This window comes from Pelobates fuscus, chromosome 9 (genome assembly GCF_036172605.1).
Source record: "Pelobates fuscus isolate aPelFus1 chromosome 9, aPelFus1.pri, whole genome shotgun sequence".
In the NCBI taxonomy this organism is placed as follows: domain Eukaryota; kingdom Metazoa; phylum Chordata; class Amphibia; order Anura; family Pelobatidae; genus Pelobates; species Pelobates fuscus.
The window spans coordinates 54,444,877-54,466,489 of NC_086325.1; the positions used below are offsets into that span (position 1 = coordinate 54,444,877).

The 21,613-nt window shown below is 37.3% G+C and overlaps 1 protein-coding gene across 1 annotated transcript in view; it reads right to left on the minus strand.

Moving 5' to 3' along the window:
• Nucleotides 1–21,613, minus strand: part of AFF2 (ALF transcription elongation factor 2) — a 468,515-nt gene that overhangs the window by 40,157 nt on the left and 406,745 nt on the right. Inside the window, exons 10-12 of the mRNA XM_063431978.1 lie at nt 4,701–4,863; nt 3,481–4,491; nt 396–520 (exon numbers count right to left, since the gene is read on the minus strand). Of these exons, the coding sequence (XP_063288048.1) occupies nt 396–520; nt 3,481–4,491; nt 4,701–4,863 (1,299 nt within the window). The remainder of the gene's footprint in view (nt 1–395; nt 521–3,480; nt 4,492–4,700; nt 4,864–21,613) is intronic.

A 21,613-nucleotide genomic window follows, 5' to 3' on the forward strand; every position in this document is an offset into this window, starting at 1 on the left:
CTTGGATCTACTGTAGTTAATGCCAATAGGAGCTTATATGAATAGTAGATGTACAATCAGTTTGCTCTCAGAGATGAATCAGTAGAAGGTCAGACCCTGTTCAGCACAGCTGTTTCATACATAATTCCTGAGATCAAAGGCGGCTTTTACTGCTATTGGCCCTCAGAGAATCCTCCCGATAAGGTTAATTCATTGTTTATAGACTCAATAATGTGCACTGACCAGAAGAGTATATCTGTTATGTGGTGTTTTATCTTTTCTTTTTCTTTTTTTAAAACTAACTTGATACAGTGTTATTTTATAATTCTGAAAAATAGATTTAAAAAAACATGTAATTTATAACTATGAAACAGTAATTTAGACAAAAATTCAAAGAAAAAAAAAGTTTTACTCACTCTTTAGTGCTGGTTATCCTGTTGTTTGGAATTGGAGAAATGCAAGGAGGGAGTAAACATTGTGCAGTATTGGTCTCCAACCGCTGTTTTTTGCTTTCATTCTGTGTTTCAAAGCTGTCCGATTGCTTGCAATGAAAATACACGTGGGTATTACAATTTGCATTAACTAGACCAAACACACAAATATTATACTGGAGTATGTAAAGTTCACCATGTTTATATACAACTGATGTCATCACCTCCAGTGAGTACATTAAGTGAGCTATAAGGGAATTAGAGATGTATCTACAAGCTGATACTATGCTCATACATTTTGGCTTACACGCTAGAATCCCACGGTCATATATTTACTAGCAACGACCAACTTTAGCATTGCAGGAATTTGTAGACAAGATTTTTCATGATTCCCAGCCAACCTAAAGGCACTAACACAATTATAGTAGCAAGCCACCACTTATATATAATTGCTAACCACATAATCAATATAACAATATGTTTATTGCATGTCAATTAACACGTCCACTTTTTTCAATATACCAATTGTGAGTACTGTATTGCCCCCACAAGTACTGAACCCTTAAATACAAGTCTTCTTTCACGTGTGATGTGCATGTTACTTTGCTTTTGGGAGGGAGATTAGGTATATAAATACAAATTTCTACTGATACACTTATTTTTAAACAAAATAAAAGCACCAATAGTGGCTCTGAAATCTAACTGTAGACATGGTGCTCTCGCACTCACATCTGAACACCACCACAATGCCAATCGCAACATTATAAAGTATTATGCATTTAGTGGTGCCATGTAAGCTGTGTGTCTTTTAGGAATATGTGTTTCTACAAAGTGTAGGAATCTGGACTGGCATTTTCCCTGTTACATTGTATCAATTATATTTTATAACCTGCCTTATGCGAATATTGTCATCAACACATTTCGAGGACGATAGACCCATTGTAGTTTTGTTCTATTGAAAGTTAGCTTAACTCTTTTCTTTAAAGGACCACTAATGCCACCACACCACTTCATCTCAATAAAGGGGTCTGGGTGCAGTAGCTCTGTATTTCTAACGCTTTAATGTAAAACATTGCAGCTTTGCAGAAAGGTGCTACCTCTACAAAGACCGAGCAACACGTCTTCACGTAAGGCTGCAGTTCAATGGAAAAGTGTGGATTTCAATGCTTTACTATGAGAAGCATTTGGATGCATTTTAAAAGCCTATCAGTTCCAGTGTTCCTCTATGAAGAGCCTTGTAATGGCCACTGGCTCACAAGCTAGATGCCTTCCCAGGAGGAGAAGGCGGCAGCACTAAGAGAGTCTCTAAGCTGGTGAAAGGGTAAGTAAAAAGCTTTTTTTTCAGGTTTTTATTGAAATGTAGGGGACCGTAAATTATCAGCAACTATGGGGCACTATAGTGTTTGGAATACAGATCTGTATTTATAATGTCATAGTGTTCCTTTAGATCTACAATTAAATAAAAAAAAAAATACAAAGCATAAAAGAACTAGCCCTGAAGAGAAATGGTCAACAGTTTGTCAATTACCTACTCCTCCAAAAGGTAAGTAGGAGGGGGAAAACAACAACTTTCCCATACATACACTCAGATACTACATGCACATACACATTCCTCTACAAAACACTAAGCCACACTCAAACTCCTGTATACACACATACAACTCTCAGCCTCCTCCACATGCATGACTCTAGGAGGGGTTCCAATTTGCCATCCTGAATAGGGCCCTGGGCAACTTAAATTCAGCTCTTAAGCAGGTAAATCTGTTGGACGGGGATCCTAAACAGTATCAGAAAGGTGTATCTAATAAAGTGACCACATATACATTATATACAGATACACCTAATCAAACAGCTGTGTCTCTAGTACTCATTTAGTTCCCTCTCAAACAAATCAATGACTTTATGTTACAACCAATAAATGTCACAGCTCATTTCTTTCATAAGAAGGGTCCAAATGTGAGAGATAAATGTTAATTCATTATTGATATGAATAAAATATCAATATAAGGTGTCAATTCACTTAACTGCTTTGGTGCTTAGTCTCTTCTGAATGTATATGTAGTAAAAAACACAATTTTCAGTGCTTTTTCTTCGAGGCATTTGACAAACCATAAATATCTATATTTTATTCAGCAGACTTTGTTCTCTCAAAAGATAAAAATCTTAATGTTCAAAAGCTATGCTATCCAAAATGTAGAAGATGGATTTTTAATAAAATGAACAATAACTGCAATTAGTAAGCATTTATAAATCCCACAAATGAAAGTGTTATGATGCCATGATTAGTTCATATTTCTTAAACAAGAACATTGGATTTTATAATTTTCCACTATAATATGTACACATTTGATATATAGGCAGCAGTTCCTTTTAATTAATTATTTTATACATTTATTTGGCTTACCCTATCCAGTTTTTTAACCACTAAATGAAAAAAGGCTGAAATATGTTACCTATTAATGTTCCACTGTTTTTTTTTTAACAAACTTACATAAAATGTTAATTTTAGAAGGGGATTACTTAAGTTATTTTTGGCCAAATCTCTTTCAGTAAAAAAAGGGAGAAACTTTTAGGAGCCCATGCATTGTACAGAGGACCTTCTTAAGAAATAAAGTGTATGTTATAAGGAAAATAGCGATATCAGACATAAAAAAGAATACATAGGCTGAGACAAAAAGGCATGGACTAAGAAAGAAAATTGTGAAAATATGATTGTTGTCAAGAGAAGATTACAGCTGAAAGCATAGGTCTGAATGAGAATAGATTTGTATTTTTTTGTGTGTTTTTTTTGTTTTGAAAAGGAGGGCTGTAAATGAACAGGGATTGAGAAGGAAAGGAGGGTTGAGGTATCTGCTAAGGAGAAGGACAGGAATGTAATGATGGCCTAAGATGAAAGCTATGGTTTATAAGAAGAGCTAGGAATTTGAGAAAGACAGGGGTTCCTAAAACTAAGTCTCAAATATATCAATCTGATTTCCATCAAGTTATGTAATTATAATAGTAATTCCACTATGTATGCATACCATACAAAATTATATTTTAACTTTTTAGAGTTTTTATGTTTACTTACCTTGTGCTTCCTTCTGCTTTTTGTGAAACATTTCTCAGGAGTGGTGGCTGATGTTTGGTGTTTGTGTTTAAAACCAGTGTCTCTGCCTTCATCTTTTACTGAAACAGTCTGAAATGTCTCTTGTCCTGGTATTCTGGATAGCAGACTAAGATCTATTTTCACCCATAATGACTTAAGTTCTTCATAGTCTCTCAAAGGAGAAAGTAGTTCATTTTGAACGACAGGGAGGGGGGAGAATTGTTCTTCCAAATCATTATGTGTCTGGTCCAGCGAGAGGTTGCTGTTATGGCTTGTTATACTACTCACACTTAGTATGTTAGTGATGTTATTACAATCCTTTGTCTTAATGGGATTTGGCAGTCCACCACAAGTGGTTGATATCTTAGACTGCAAGACTTCCTCTTGATCCGTATTGGAATCTGATGCAGAATCAGTTTCAACAAATTCCCTTGATTTAGGAACAATTTTAGTTGCTCCTCTTGCTCTTTTCTTCTCTGAAGCATTTCCCATACTAGTCCTTTGTTCTTTCCTTGGTGCTGTTTTAGCAACAGGATTTTTTGCCCGTGATTTTGGTTGCTCTTGTATTTCTCGTAACTCTTTTTCTTTGGGAGTGCTGCTGGTGGGATTTGGTTTGTTCCAGTTACAGTCTTCTGCACTGGAAGACCTTTCAACCTTTTTTGGTTGCTTCTTAGCCAGAGATCTTGGAGGGACTTGTTCATTATGAGCTGGTGATTTCTGCTTTAAAGTTTTTGCCTCCGCAGGCTTTTGGGAAGCTCTTGGTTTGACTTTTTCTCTTACAGGACTCCGTAACTCCCTCTCTTTGGAGTCAGACTGAGGAACAATACTGTTAAGTTCTCTTTTAGTTTCTTCTACAACCTGTTGGTTATTCTGAGACTCAGCAGTGTTATCGGAATGCACTTCAATTTGGTTGTTTATAATTGTTTTATTATGTGAATTTACTTTATTTAACCACTTGTCCAGTTGCCATTTATTTTTAGATGGTGGTTCAGGCTGCAATTGAAAGAAAATATTTAAATGTTAATTATAATTTAAACATTTGCACCAAAAAAAACTGAACAAAAAACCCTGCCAGTCTATGTGCATGGTACATATCTAATCTATTGCTTCTCAGCACTTAGTAGACCTTAAACTAATTCTTAGTGCAGGCCTTAGCAGGAAGACCATATGAAGATGCATTCGATTTCTAGATCTCTACTTACCTCAGGCGTTGCATTGCGTGTCCCCTCATTACACTCACTGTCACTAGAGCTGCTTTCGCTGTCAGAGTCAGATTCAGAACTGCTTTCTGACTCACTGGAACTTCCAGATCCACCACTGGAATTCACGATGTTGGCACTGTGCACGTTTGGCAATGGAAGGCCACTAGGGAACAAAAACAGATACACTTGTTTGTTATGTAATATGCTTAAAAAAAGGTATGTAGGATTTCACGGTAATTTCCAAAGTAGATAAAACATTGGTTTATGTTAGGGAACATTGCAAATGGTAGAACATTTTTTAAAATTATATATTAAACTATAGTAGAACTGGAAATGAGTCATAATGAACAACGTAATGTCTTTTATTTCGCAATAGTAATAGCATTGCATATACAGTAATAGATTGGGGTTAGTGTTATCACAGATTTCACAAAGATCCAAGAACTAATTGTAGTTCCGTCTGCTAGACCAACCAGGATAAATGCCCACCAGGCCACTCCATCTCCAAACATATCAATATAAATAAATAAATATATCAAATGTCTTACCAAAATCTCAACCAGTCCTTTCATCGACCAATATGCTGCCTATCACATATCTGAGAATTTATTACACCATATTTTTTATTATACTAGCAGATGCTTCACATATTTTTTGTGTTGGTCTATACATCTCTGACTCATGCTATCAGTCAAACTACTCTTCATTGGGTCTCCTCCCCAGCAACATAAATGTTCTGGAACCAGGTTATGAATTATTTGCTAACTTACAGTATTACTACATTTACTACAATGAGGCATTTACAGTTTCCATCCCCCAAATCATGTCTTTTTCTCTAACACATGGACTTGCCTCAGACACAATACTACACTATTGATTTGTATTTCAACTATCTCCTCTCATTACATTTAAAACCAATCTATTCTGGGTATCCTGGGTATAGGCAGTCTAAAATGGCAAATGTAATAAACAAAGACAAAAATAACTTTTCTAGAATTGTTCATATTGTGAGAGCCCTAGATAAATTCCTAACACTACAATTTAACTTAAACTAAATATATATATATATATATATATATATTTCTAACATGGCATATGTGTTGTATTCTTCAAAGCATTCCCCCAAATGTAGCTAAAGACTATAGGATTTGGCCATTCTGTCTACAGTCTACCTTCATACACTCATTTGCTGTTTTTTTAATTTGTTCTAACTACAAATATATATGTGCTACATATGAAAACATCTAATAAATCCTAGAAAAAGTTACTCATATTAAAAGACTGAGAGAACACGGACAATATAGTCTTAGTACATAAATAAAAATACAAGATACAAACCCCATACTTTTGATCCCTTATTTGCTTTTCTAGCTTTGTGTAAAGTTGGTGCCCTAAAAATACACTTATTCCGATCTTCATTATTGGACATATGTGCAATATGCTTGTATCAAAGATATTTGGATAAATATAATAAAATGCAATATAATAGGACACTACAATGAAGTAAACAGAATTGTAAAAAATATATTTTTGATTGTACTGTGATGTGCTAAAAATAGGACGAATCTTGAGTTTTAGTATAAGAAAAGTCTCTGCAACACTACAAAGTGGATTGTTTACAGCAGAGCTGTATACAAGTAAGTTTTATTCTTTTATACAAGCCCCATTTCAATATTTTGAATGAACAGAGAAGCTGTTAAGGATTTCTTAAATATTCATCACTACAACAAACTAAAAATTGTCTGGATCACTGTCAAGAGTGTCACTATAGCACCAATAAAAGTGTAGTGGAAAAGAAAGTCGTTTCTGATAAAAAACCATGGAAGAAAGTCAACAAATATTGTAGATTATTTACTTTAACCCCTTAAGGACGGAGCCAAATGTACAAGTTGTGATCAAAACAAAACGTAAACAAACCACAGAATTTGGCTCTATGTCTGTTCAACTATAATTTACCTCTTTCATACTAAGTGCACCCACACTTATTATATATCGGTTTGTTCAGGGGAAACAGGGCTTTCATTCCATATCAAACATTCATATATAGAACTCCATTTTCTATGAATAAAATCTAAAAAAGTTTGTAAAATTAAGAAATTTTGATATTTTTCAATTTCTGCATGTCAATTTAACTGTTAATGTCACAATACTGTTTGGTTTTACTGCAATAAAATATACATATTTGTATTCAGAAATGTCTCATGAGTAAAACAGTAACCCCCATGTATAGGTTTTATGGTGTTTTGGAAAGTTACAGGGTCAAATATACGTTTTGTCTATTTATTTATTTTTTACATAGAAATTTCACAGATTGGTTTGCTGGGCCTAGGTTGTCTTTGAGACCGTATGGCAGCCAGGAAATGTAAGTTACCCCATCATGGCATACCATTTGAAAAAGTAGACATCCCAGGGTATTCAAAATGGGGTATGCCCAGTCTTTTGTAGTAGCCACTTGGGCAAAAACGCTAGCCAAAGTTAGTGTTCGTTTTTTTTTTTTCCATTTTTCAAATAAAAACTGTACTTTTACTGATAATATTATTGTCAGTGTATAGTTAACTGCCCTGAAACACTCCTAGTTCTATTCAGTGATGTCTCACAAGCGCCACGGTACCCCCCATGTATAGGTTTTATGGGGTTTTTCAAAGTTAAAGGGTCATATTTACGGCTTATCCATAAATGCTTTTTCACAATTAAATTTGTCATATTGGTTTGCTGTGTCTAGGCTGCCTTTGAGACCGTATGGAAGCCAAGAAATGAAAATTACCCCTTAATGGCATACCATTTGAAAAAGTAGACATCCTAAGGTATTCAAAATGGGGTATGGCCAGTCTTTTGTAGTAGCCACTTGGGCACAAATGCTAGCCAAAGTTAGTGTTCCGTGTTTTTTTTTGCGTTTTTCACATAAAAACTGTACTTTTACTGATAACATTAACATCAGTATATAGTTTACTGCCCTGAAACACTCCCAGTTCTGTTCAGTGATGTCTCACGAGCGCCACGGTACCCCCCATGTATAGGTTTTATGTTTTTTTTTTAAGTTACAGGGTCATATATACGGCTTATCCATTTATGCTTTTTCACAATGGAATTTATCAGATTAGTTTGCTGTGTCTAGGCTGCCTTTGAGACCGTATGGCAGCCAAGAAATGAAAATTACCCCTTAATGGCATACCATTTGAAAAAGTAGACATCCCAAGGTATTCAAAATGGGGTATGGCCAGTCTTTTGTAGTAGCCACTTGGGCACAAAGGCTAGCCAAAGTTAGTGTTCCGTGTTTTTTTTTGCGTTTTTCACATAAAAACTGTACTTTTACTGATAATATTAACATCAGTATATAGTTTACTGCCCTGAAACACTCCCAGTTCTGTTCAGTGATGTCTCACGAGCGGCACGGTACCCCCCATGTATAGGTTTTATGGGGTTTTCAAAAGTTACAGGGTCATAAATAAGGCTTATCCATTTATGCTTTTTCACAATGGAATTTGTCAGATTAGTTTGCTGTGTCTAGGCTGCCTTTGAGACCGTATGGCAGCCAAGAAATGAAAATTACCCCTTAATGGCATACCATTTGAAAAAGTAGACATCCCAAGGTATTCAAAATGGGGTATGGCCAGTCTTTTGTAGTAGCCACTTGGGCACAAAGGCTAGCCAAAGTTAGTGTTCCGTGTTTTTTTTTGCGTTTTTCACATAAAAACTGTACTTTTACTGATAATATTAACATCAGTATATAGTTTACTGCCCTGAAACACTCCCAGTTCTGTTCAGTGATGTCTCACGAGCGGCACGGTACACCCCATGTATAGGTTTTATGGGGTTTTCAAAAGTTACAGGGTCATAAATAAGGCTTATCCATTTATGCTTTTTCACAATGGAATTTGTCAGATTAGTTTGCTGTGTCTAGGCTGCCTTTGAGACCGTATGGCAGCCAAGAAATGAAAATTACCCCTTAATGGCATACCATTTGAAAAAGTAGACATCCCAAGGTTTTCAAAATGGGGTATGGCCAGTCTTTTGTAGTAGCCACTTGGGCACAAAGGCTAGCCAAAGTTAGTGTTCCGTGTTTTTTTTTGCGTTTTTCACATAAAAACTGTACTTTTACTGATAATATTAACATCAGTATATAGTTTACTACCCTGAAACACTCCCAGTTCTGTTCAGTGATGTCTCACGAGCGGCACGGTACCCCCCATGTATAGGTTTTATGGGGTTTTCAAAAGTTACAGGGTCATATATAAGGCTTATCCATTTATGCTTTTTCACAATGGAATTTGTCAGATTAGTTTGCTGTGTCTAGGCTGCCTTTGAGACCGTATGGCAGCCAAGAAATGAAAATTACCCCTTAATGGCATACCATTTGAAAAAGTAGACATCCCAAGGTTTTCAAAATGGGGTATGGCCAGTCTTTTGTAGTAGCCACTTGGGCACAAAGGCTAGCCAAAGTTAGTGTTCCGTGTTTTTTTTTTGCGTTTTTCACATAAAAACTGTACTTTTACTGATAATATTAACATCAGTATATAGTTTACTGCCCTGAAACACTCCCAGTTCTGTTCAGTGATGTCTGACGAGTGCCACGGTACCCCCCATGTATAGGTTTTATGGGGGTTTCAAAAGTTACAGGGTCATATATAAGGCTTATCCATTTAAGCTTTTTCACAATGGAATTTGTCAGATTAGTTTGCTGTGTCTAGGCTGCCTTTGAGACCGTATGGCAGCCAAGAAATGAAAATTACCCCTTAATGGCATACCATTTGAAAAAGTAGACATCCCAAGGTATTCAAAATGGGGTATGGTCAATCGTTTGTAGTAGCCACTTGGGCACAAATGCTAGCCAAAGTTAATGTTAGGTTTTTTTTTTTCCATTTTCCACATAAAAACTGTACTTTTACTGATAATATTAACAACAGTATATAGTTTACTGCCCTGAAACACTCCCAGATCTGTTCAGTGATGTCTGACGAGCGCCACGGTACCCCCCATGTATAGGTTTTATGGGGTTTTCAAAAGTTACAGGGTCATATATAAGGCTTATCCATTTATGCTTTTTCACAATGGAATTTGTCAGATTAGTTTGCTGTGTCTAGGCTGCCTTTGAGACCGTATGGCAGCCAAGAAATGAAAATTACCCCTTAATGGCATACCATTTGAAAAAGTAGACATCCCAAGGTATTCAAAATGGGGTATGGTCAATCGTTTGTAGTAGCCACTTGGGCACAAATGCTAGCCAAAGTTAATGTTAGTTTTTTTTTTTCCATTTTCCACATAAAAACTGTACTTTTACTGATAATATTAACAACAGTATATAGTTTACTGCCCTGAAACACTCCCAGATCTGTTCAGTGATGTCTGACGAGCGCCACGGTACCCCCCATGTATAGGTTTTATGGGGTTTTCAAAAGTTACAGGGTCATATATAAGGCTTATCCATTTATGCTTTTTCACAATGGAATTTGTCAGATTAGTTTGCTGTGTCTAGGCTGCCTTTGAGACCGTATGGCAGCCAAGAAATGAAAATTACCCCTTAATGGCATACCATTTGAAAAAGTAGACATCCCAGGGTATTCAAAATTGGGTATGGCCAGTCTTTTGTAGTAGCCATTTGGGCACAAATGCTAGCCAAAGTTAGTGTTCCGTGTTTTTTTTTGCGTTTTTCACATAAAAACTGTACTTTTACTGAGAATATTATTGTCAGTATATAGTTTACTGCCCTGAAACACTCCTAGTTCTGTTCAGTGATGTCTCACGAGCGATATGGTACCCCCCATGTATAGGTTTTATGGGGTTTTGGAAAGTTACAGGGACACATATATTAGATGTCCATTTCAAAGTTGGAAATTTTACAAGGTTAATTCCTGGGCCTATTTCGCCTTTGAGAGAGCATGGCAGCCTGGGTAATAACATTTCCACTATTATGGCATACCATTTTCAAAAGTAGGCAACCCAGAGTATTTCAAATGGTGCATTTTAAGATGTTTGATCTAACCACTTTATCAGAAATGAAGGCCCCACATAGCGGTAATAGTTTTATTTGTGCTTTTTTCCACACATGAACTCACTTTTCACAGGACATTTCTTATTCCTGGTATGAGTTATTGCAACAAAGCCTCACAATTTTTTTTTAACATTGTCTCCTGAATATAACGGTACCCCCATGTACCGGATTTTCTGTTTTTTGGGGGAAGTCACAGGGACACATATATTAGATGTCCATTTCAAAGTTGGAAATTTTACAAGGTTAATTCCTGGGCCTATTTCGCCTTTGAGAGAGCATGGCAGCCTGGGTAATAACATTTCCACTATTATGGCATACCATTTTCAAAAGTAGGCAACCCAGAGTATTTCAAATGGTGCATTTTAAGATGTTTGATCTAACCACTTTATCAGAAATGAAGGCCCCACATAGCGGTAATAGTTTTATTTGTGCTTTTTTCCACACATGAACTCACTTTTCACAGGACATTTCTTATTCCTGGTATGAGTTATTGCAACAAAGCCTCACAAATTTTTTTTAACATTGTCTCCTGAATATAACGGTACCCCCATGTACCGGATTTTCTGTTTTTTGGGGGAAGTCACAGGGACACATATATTAGATGTCCATTTCAAAGTTGGAAATTTTACAAGGTTAATTCCTGGGCCTATTTCGCCTTTGAGAGAGCATGGCAGCCTGGGTAATAACATTTCCACTATTATGGCATACCATTTTCAAAAGTAGGCAACCCAGAGTATTTCAAATGGTGCATTTTAAGATGTTTGATCTAACCACTTTATCAGAAATGAAGGCCCCACATAGCGGTAATAGTTTTATTTGTGCTTTTTTCCACACATGAACTCACTTTTCACAGGACATTTCTTATTCCTGGTATGAGTTATTGCAACAAAGCCTCACAATTTTTTTTTTAACATTGTCTCCTGAATATAACGGTACCCCCATGTACCGGATTTTCTGTTTTTTGGGGGAAGTCACAGGGACACATATATTAGATGTCCATTTCAAAGTTGGAAATTTTACAAGGTTAATTCCTGGGCCTATTTCGCCTTTGAGAGAGCATGGCAGCCTGGGTAATAACATTTCCACTATTATGGCATACCATTTTCAAAAGTAGGCAACCCAGAGTACAACAAATGGCAGACCTTGAGATGTTTGGTTTAGCCATTTTAACAGAAATGATGGGCCCATGTAGCAATTTCTACTTTTATTTTTGTCTTTTTAATCACATAAATTGCATTTTCACTAGAAATTTCATAATCCTGGTATTAGTTAGTGCACTAAAACCTCAGTATTTTGATTTAACACTGTCTTCTGAATATAACGGTACCCCCACGTATCATTATTTCAGATTCTTTCCGATAAGTACAGAGCGAAATATATTAGATGTCCTTTTAGCTTGTAAGTTTGACAAAGTTATTTGCTGGGCCTATGTGGCTATTTAGAGAGCATGGCAGCCTGGGTAATACCATTTCCACCGTTATGGCATACCATTTTCAAAAGTAGGCAACCCAGAGTACAACAAATGGCAGACCTTGAGATGTTTGGTTTAGCCATTTTAACAGAAATGATGGGCCCATGTAGCAATTTCTACTTTTATTTTTGTCTTTTTAATCACATAAATTGCATTTTCACTAGAAATGTCATAATCCTGGTATTAGTTAGTGCACTAAAACCTCAGTATTTTGATTTAACACTGTCTTCTGAATATAACGGTACCCCCACGTATCATTATTTCAGATTCTTTCCGATAAGTACAGAGCGAAATATATTAGATGTCCTTTTAGCTTGTAAGTTTGACAAAGTTATTTGCTGGGCCTATGTGGCTATTTAGAGAGCATGGCAGCCTGGGTAATAACATTTCCACCGTTATGGCATACCATTTTCAAAAGTAGGCAACCCAGAGTACAACAAATGGCAGACCTTGAGATGTTTGGTTTAGCCATTTTAACAGAAATGATGGGCCCATGTAGCAATTTCTACTTTTATTTTTGTCTTTTTAATCACATAAATTGCATTTTCACTAGAAATGTCATAATCCTGGTATTAGTTAGTGCACTAAAACCTCAGTATTTTGATTTAACACTGTCTTCTGAATATAACGGTACCTACATGTACAATGTTTCCAGGTTTTTAGTATATCACAGGAATAGTACAGTACTCCCACATACACTTTGATCTGAAGGCAGAGAGAGGCAGATAGATCTTTGACTCAGATACTGTAGCATTAACCCTGTGATTAGTTTTTTGCTTTTTTTTTTTTTGAGAAGGCACATTTCAAGTACTACAAATGTAGTATTTTGAGTTGTTTGGTGTAGCCACTTTAGAATGGCTAGCATAAACAGGGACAGGCCAAGGTCAGGGGAATCCAGAAATCAGAGTAGTCGGTAAAACAAGCCAATGGGTCGGTACAGGCAGCTAACGAAGCATAGTCAGGACAAGCCGAGGTCAGGGAATCCAGGGAAATCAAGCAAACAAACTGCCAAAGTACCATACAGAGTGATTTAGTAGTTCAGCTCTGTATGGTAGACTTTGAAACAGTCTGTTATGCAGAGGGCGGGTAGGGATGGACAGGAGGGGCAATAATAACTGGAGTCCTTTCGGACTCCTCTTTTCCAGCAAACACGGCATCTTCGTTGGGGTGACCTTTTACAGGATGTCGGGGGGATTCGGGAAGGGAAATGTTTGCTGGTAAGTCGTTGGACATCTTCTGATTCCAAAGGAGGGTTAGGATTTGGGGTCTGGGCAAATATAATTTGGGACAAAATTTGGACCATAAACTCTAGAAATGGGCATGGTCTACCTATGGCTTCCTTTTTATAAAGCACATAGGCATTGAAAATTGCAATCTGGGTTATGTAGACTGCAATTTTCTTGTACCAGGTCCTACTCTTCCGGTTCACCAGATAGGGCTGTATGCACTGATCAGCCAAGTCTACTCCCCCCATAAACTTGCTGTAATCCACAATGCACTTCGGCTTCTCCAGCTGCTCAGTTCCACCTCTCACAGACACTGGCACTGAAGTTTCGTCGTGCATTGTAGACAACATGTACACATCTTTCCTATCGGTGAACCGAAGGGCAAGCAACTCATCCTGGCGGAGCGCTGAAAGGGAGCCTCTACTGCGTCTACCTCTTGCCAGGGCTTGGGGGAAACCTCTACGATTCTTGCGCACTGTGCCACAGGCTACGGTCTCAAAGCAAAATAGAGTTTTAAATAACTCTATGCTTGTGTAATAGTTGTCGACCCATAGCCTGTATCCCTTATTTAACAAGGGAAGGATTAGGTCCCATACTATCTTGCCACATGTACCCACAGAATCAGGGCATCCTGGTGGGTCAAGATGGCTATCCTTCCCCTGATAAATACGAAACGCCCATGTATAGCCAGATTTTGATTCACACAATTTATAAAATTTTACACCGTATCGGGACCGTTTAGAAGGGATATACTGTTTAAAAAGTAATCTGCCCTTAAATTTCATTAAGGACTCATCTATACAAATATTTTCTTCGGGGACATAATTTTGGGAGAATTTGTCTGACAGGAGTTCAATTAGGGGCCGAATTTTGTACAGCCTGTCAAACGATGGGTCGTTTCTTGGGGGGCACAGTGTGTTGTCGTTAAAGTGGAGGAAACGCAGCAGCTGCTCATAGCGATCCCTCTTCATAACCCCAGGGAAAAGAGGGGTCGCCAGGATGGGGTGCTTGTACCAGTAGGACCTGATACTCGGTTTTTTGACAATGCCCATAACTAGAGTTAGGGCCCAAAATTTGCGCATTTCTGCGAGATCCGTGGGGTGCCACATATTACGCCGATTGTAATGTGACCCCGGATTCGCAGTCAGATATTGGTTGGCAAATAAATTGGTTTGCTCAACCAATAACTGAAATACGTCCTCTGACATAAACAAATCAAAATATTTGAGGGGCTCCCAAGCATCCACTATAACCGTGATGCCAGGGGTCGCCGTAAATGGGGGAATATCTGGGGCCGTCAGGTTTGGGGGCACCCAGTCTCCATCTGGCATTGGGGTTGCTGAGCGTCCTCTTGGTGGTGGTGGTGGGGCACCATCACTAGAGGAGTCACTCATAGCCTCAATGTCAGAGGCAGTGATAGTGTCACTATCTTGCAGAGTGTCACTATCACTGCCTGCCAGAATGGCGTACGCCTCCTCGGCCGAGTAGTGTCGTGCCATTCTAGGGGGGGACTACTCAATAATTAATTTAAAAAAAAAAAAGGGGGAAATTAATAAATTCCTACCTGCCTAACACCCTACTACCCACCCTCAAAAACCCACAAAAAATAAAATAAATGTACTGATCGCAGTTTAGGCTGCTGCGACCAGTACAGAAAGGGTTAATTTTTATTTTATTTTATGTTTTTTTATAAAAATAACCCCCCCAAAAAAGTCAGCCTGATCAGAGAGCCCTCTGATCACAGTGATCACTGGTACAATGCTGTACAGTAGCGATACTGTACAGTACAGTGATCACGGCAGCGGGGAAAGGGTTAAGGGTGATTTGGGTTGCTGCGGCTGACAAAGGGTCAAAAAAAAATGTAAAAAATTTTTTTGACCCTAAAAAAAAAATGAATAATAGTACAAATGTACTAAAATCCCTAAACAGGCTGATCACAGTGTAAAATGCTGTGACCAGCACTGGAAGGGTTAAAATTTTTTTTTTTTTTTAACTTTTACTTTCTTTTTAACAATTTTCAGGACACAGGACTCTCCAGCAACGATCTCTCTGCCTCTCTCTCTCAGATCGAAGTGAGGTGAGGAGAGGGGCAGAGACAATGTGTCAGCCAGTGATTTAAAATCATTGGCTGACACATTGTAACAGTGATCGCAGTGACTGGCTGTCACTGCGATCACAAACTGCAGATCACTGCGGATTGGCCACAGGGGACCTGCCTGGGTTGCCAGGCAGGTCCCCCAACCGCGATCTGCAGTTTGGGAGGGATCGGGAACATGTGGGTGGGCTTAAACGCGGCAACGTGCTATGCCGTCGTGAAGGCGTTTAAGCCCATAAACGCCGTGACGGCATAGCACGTCGTAACGGCGCGAAGGGGTTAATGTGGGTTTTATTGTCAGCATGTATATATCAAAGTGATCCAGTGTTGGCATTGGGTTACACAGGATGGTATATCCATTAGTTCCATGGTCAATTTGCCAAAATGAAAACTTTAAATCTGTTAAGTTCACCAGTTAAAGCTTATGTTCTGTCCCATTTGACAAGCACGTAAAATGATCAAGAAACAGTCTGTTAAAAGAACATTACATTTCCATCTTTTAATTGGGAAACCACAGTGTTATATTTCATTTTGTGATGTTCCCATACACTGTTAGGTGGTTTTTGTAATAAATAGCAATTTGTAGTGAGTTAACGTTTGCATTAAGAAAATATTCAGCAAAAACAGCTAAGAGGGAAAAGATCAAACTTAGATAAAGGTTGTTAATCTTCTCTGTGTATATATATATATATATATATATGTATGTGTATATATACAAAAAAACTAAATTTAGGGGGCGGAGCCTAGCTGTTGAGCACAGCAGACGTGGGGACTCTGTGCTCCTGAATCCTGAGCCCAACTTGGGGTGTAATAACCCATTTACCGACATTGGAACCCACCCAAGGGCATTACCTGAACCCTGGCTCTTGGCTGCACTAACTGACACTTTAATCAAGCCTGTAGCACGGCGGAAGCCTGGACACCTTTGCTGAGGCCTACTGGGGATGAGACTGTGGAGAGGCGGCCGATCTCCTTGTCTCCAAACTTCGGGCCTGACCTCGCAGCTATCCTACCCCTCCCCCCTTTGGACCGGTGGGGGCTATCCTGGTCCCCATTGGCATACCTGGGGTGACCTGCCCTGCGCTTGCCCTGATCTGATCGCAATCAAGCTAAATCCCAACCACGCGGCACACGCAAGATGGCGACTGCCCTGTCTCCTGATAATGGAGCACTGTACCAGCCTCAACCGCCACAATGCAGCTCCCTACAGCAAACCCTGCAAAAACTGGATGAAATATTCCAGGGCTTCTGGGCGCGCCTGCAAGACCGGGCACGAGCAGCCAAGCCGGAACACGGTATGTCTGAGCTGAGAAGCAACCTGCCGAAGCAGGGCAGGCCTCCACGGGACAAATGCAAACCACATGTTCCGGCTCACTCTACCACCAGCCCGCAAGCACAGAAAACCCCTAGAGGCAATCCCTCCTCATACCCTCCAAAACTGCGTGCGACCGCCCGTCGACGACGGACTTCACTACCTAGATCCCGCACTCGCTCCCCTTGGAACAGGGACTCTGCTCCTGGATATACCCTAATCCAAGGAACTGGGAAGCAGGCCCACATCACTGCTGGGAAATGGAGGGAAGACCCACACAGGCAAGACACAGCAGATACTCACCCGATGCACAAAGCCACCTGGGGGAACAACAACATACCAGCAGCTGGGGTGGGCTAGGTGACTCCCGAGATTTCTGAGTTAACTATCCTATTTATGCCGACCTACTCACTGTTAGACAACCTAGTACAGTTGATTTTACCAGTGCCTCATTGTTTTTGGTTCTGCCTAATGTGTCCCCTAGCGTACCTCTATGATGCCTCTTTTAACGTGACATATACCTTAGTGCCAACATGATCTTCTCTGCTTTAACAATCACTATGTATACTAGTTACCAAGCCTGAATACAACTGTTTAATCATAAGATAGGAAGTAGCTCAGAATTGTTCCCTGATCTGCCATCACTAGCCCATGACGACTGGTGACACCTTTCATGCGAATATAATAATCTATCGTAAAAAACTAAATTTAGGCTGCACTCTCAGGTCTCAAACTCATGCAAATAGTGTATTTATTGAGTCATCAAAAATCCACTGTGCTTACAAATCAAATCGATGTTTCCACCCGTTCGGGTTTTTATCAAGATCGAACTGATCAAAACGTCGATTTGATTTGTAAGCACAGTTAATTTTTGATGACCCAATAAATGCACTATTTGCATGAGTTTAAGACCTGATAGTGCTCCCTAAATTAATTTTTTGTACATATTCAACTCGGGATTGCATCCAGGCAAAGTATATATTTTAGTTATTTAGTTGGTGGAGTGCCAAGTAGTACATATATTTATTTAAGTCCCTTGAAGTCAAAGATAACAACTGAACAATGAATTCAGGTCTATATATAGAGGTATGAATACTCTTGAGGTCTTTCCATACCATCAATAACTAAATGTGTGCAGGTTTTGCATTATAACAACTCTATGATATGTTTTTTGACTTTATGAAATATAACAATGATACAATATAAAAAAACACACATTATATGTACCGTATATATGTAAATGCCGGTAGATGTAGAATACATAATAATGTTATTTATAACAGAATGCATGACATATTCAGTTTTATTGTTTGATTTTTCTTTGTGTTTCTATGGCATGTATAGATATATTTCAATAAGATTTCTGCATGTGAACAAAAGGGTCGCATTTTGCACAATACTGATAGCCCTCACACAGCATGTCACGGTGGCTGTGAATTGTGATGGGGTAACACCATTATGCATTTCATGCTTTTTATTACTTTTGCAACCAAATTTTTAACAGAATTATTTAACAATGTTATCACTTTTTTGTTTGACTCTCAAAAGATAATACATCATTGGGTTCCTGCATGTATTTTTGACTCTGTAATCCAGTGGTTCTTAATCAGTGGCTTGGGACCCAAATTTGGATCCACATGTTATTTTAGCAGCTTAACCCATTCACATCTATCTACCCTTTTGATAATTTTTTTACATAACATGTATTTGAAGCAATGGATGCATTGCTAGCATGTAAACATAGCATACACAGCAATTGTATGTATAGATTGCTTCACAGGCAAACAAAAAAAATATAAACATTTTTAATTTACACAAGTTATATTTTTCACTTATTCGTTCAGCCTTCATAAAAATATATCTGAGAAATGAAATACGTTTAGACAGTATAGCGTTTCCTTTATCTTTCAATATTTCACACAGGGTCTAAAAAGTTAATATAAAGCAACAATTACATTTTTCCCACAATATGTACATACAAATGAATAATAATTTAATTTAAAAATAAATAAATAAATAAATAAATAATATATGTATGTTGCCAAATACCTTGCTTATCGGTATTTGTTAGGACCATGAAACTTACTAAAAATGGCAACATATTGTAAAACAAATGTCTGCATAAGGCCCACATGCAGTATATACAGCTAATTCAATTTTTTTTTCGAAAATAAAGGCATTTTACACTGATGTTGCAATATTTTTTAATCTCTAAAAATTTAATACAAAGCTAACAATGAAATGGTAGAGACAATTCATTTCGCCCTCCCTACTGTAAAAATGATATGACCCACTAAAACTTCCTTTACAGCTTGAACCACGATATTGTCTAACTTTTCAGCACATTTGCAGTCATTAAAACAGTGACCAGCAAGTTTTTTTCTGACTTCTGACAGAGAAATCTGTTCCTATAATGGCCAATAATCAATCCTAGAGTATATATGAGCGTGACTGAGGCTTTGTTAATTAAATTACAGTTTGCAGAATACACAAAATCAAAAATGTTTATATTTGTTCTGGTAGTGAAGTGGTTAAACATGAATATTATTCACGAGTAGACATTATAATAAATTATCCATAATTAATACTAATTACATGACTTGTGTCCTTATTTGAAAGGTTAAGATCAACAAATGTAAATCTGTACTTTTAATTACAGTAAATTCAATTCTTTCAGCATTGGAATAATAATGTGGGTTACACGGAGGTGCGGGTGTTGCAGGGCATCAGAACATCATGAGTCCAACCATATGCAAGTCCATCCATACATTTATTGAAAATAGTTAAGCTTACTTGAGGATGACATATATTCTTGATTTTAGTGTTTACAGATTTTTTGAATAGGATATTTTTTATTTCCCAGAATAAATGTAATGAAATCAATATTGGTTAAATTACATATAAAGTGTTCTTAGTTTTTTTTTGGCATTTTAGCATTATGCCTCAATAACAAGAACTCTAACTAGTACTGATTATGTTAATTGTTTGTGTCGACATTGATTTGGAAAATGACAGAATGACACAGAACAGAAAATTAGAATACATTTAAGAAAAGGAAAAAAAATAAAGACATTCTTTAATTTAAACAAACCCAACTGATTTTCTACACATTCTGTGTTCTATCCAAGGTTAATATCAGCTTTAAGTTCTTGTTACATGATCCTGTGAGCTTCTATACTTGACACCAGGCAATGGGTACATATACGTCTGCTTATAAATGTGTAGTTGGTAATAAAAATTGCCATCTGACTTAATTGGTCCTAACTACTTATCGGAGCTACAACAATCACATTGATTTTTGTGTGTTTATTCCTACCCTAAAGATGTAGGAGGATTAATGTATTTGGCTTTTAATCCCTGTTGAACTAGTCACCTCTCATTGGAACATCTCAAAATTGTAAAACCAATAGTTTCGGCTGCAAACAGCAATCGTAAAGAAAATTAGCTAGAGGGTCCCAGTTAGGTATATTTCTATAAACACCAGGTGGGAGTTTTATGGGTTTTATTGCATAAATTCACACGCTCACGCCTGAAGAAATGAAAATGGTTGAAAGCATTTACCTTGCTGAATATACTGAACAAAAACATATCCAAATAAGAAACATTTAGGCATAAAGAATCAATAAAACAATTTTACTTTATTATTCAATTATAATAATACATATTGTATTTAAGTATTTGTTGTGTTCTGAAAAAAAGCATATGCCATTTTATACCATTAGACTCATAGACTGCGATAAGAAATGGAGACAAACCACATAGTTCTAATCTAAAATTGGAAAGTATTACTAAAAAGGAAAAACTTATATAGTGATAATCATATACGATGCAAGTAACAAGAGGCATAACTGCACAGTAAATAATACAAAGGAATGAAAAGTAAAGCAGCAAGTGTGCCATAATGTTCATATATTTGGGAACAGTAATGGTGATGATAATGGGGACTTAATTTTACAAACTAAAAATAAATATAATACATTTTAAATACTTATTTTTTCAGATTTCCTTTACTTATGCCCCATAAAAACATAGGCATGGGTTTAATATTTTTGTATATGCTTTTCAAATTATACTTTCCAAAAATTAAAATATAAAACATGTTTAATATATATATAAAAATAGATCAATATATGAAAACATATCAAAATATCAAAATATTTTTTAAAATATGACATCATTTGAAAAGCTTATCCAAAAATTTGAAATCAAGGCCTTGATGATTATGTTCTGTCCACTACCTTTTTTTTTTAAAATTTATCTTTTATTTATCTTTTTTATTATCTTTTCTTATTGGTGCCTGATCTCACTATCCAGGCACCTTCATTGTTCTCCTCTGTCTATGATGTCTGAAGTTTGCACTTCTGTTGGACTCTTTTAACTAAAGGATCATGGGTAAACTACCTTGGCAAATTTTATGGAACTTTTTTTAAGCTCTACCTTTTTCCAAAGATTGCCAAAGATCACGCTCCCATTAGGAACAGGTACTACCTACGTTTTCCTCATGTATAACTAAACGTTTAACTGTCCCACCTAATTAGCTGGACACAGCCTCTAATGTTAAATAAGCCAGACTTTATATTGTAAACCCTAAAATAGTTAGATAATCCTGATAGTGCTACATTATTTCCATCATATATGAATACCTGCCAACATTGGGAGGTATCAAGACAGTGCAAGAGGGGGCATCACTAATACCTTTTCATTCTCATGGTTTTTTTTTTTTAAATTAGAATTTTTAATTTAGCTTGAGTAAATGTCCCTTATTGGGGTTATTTAAGATACTGCAATACTTTATCCTTTTGCATCTGCATCAATGAGCT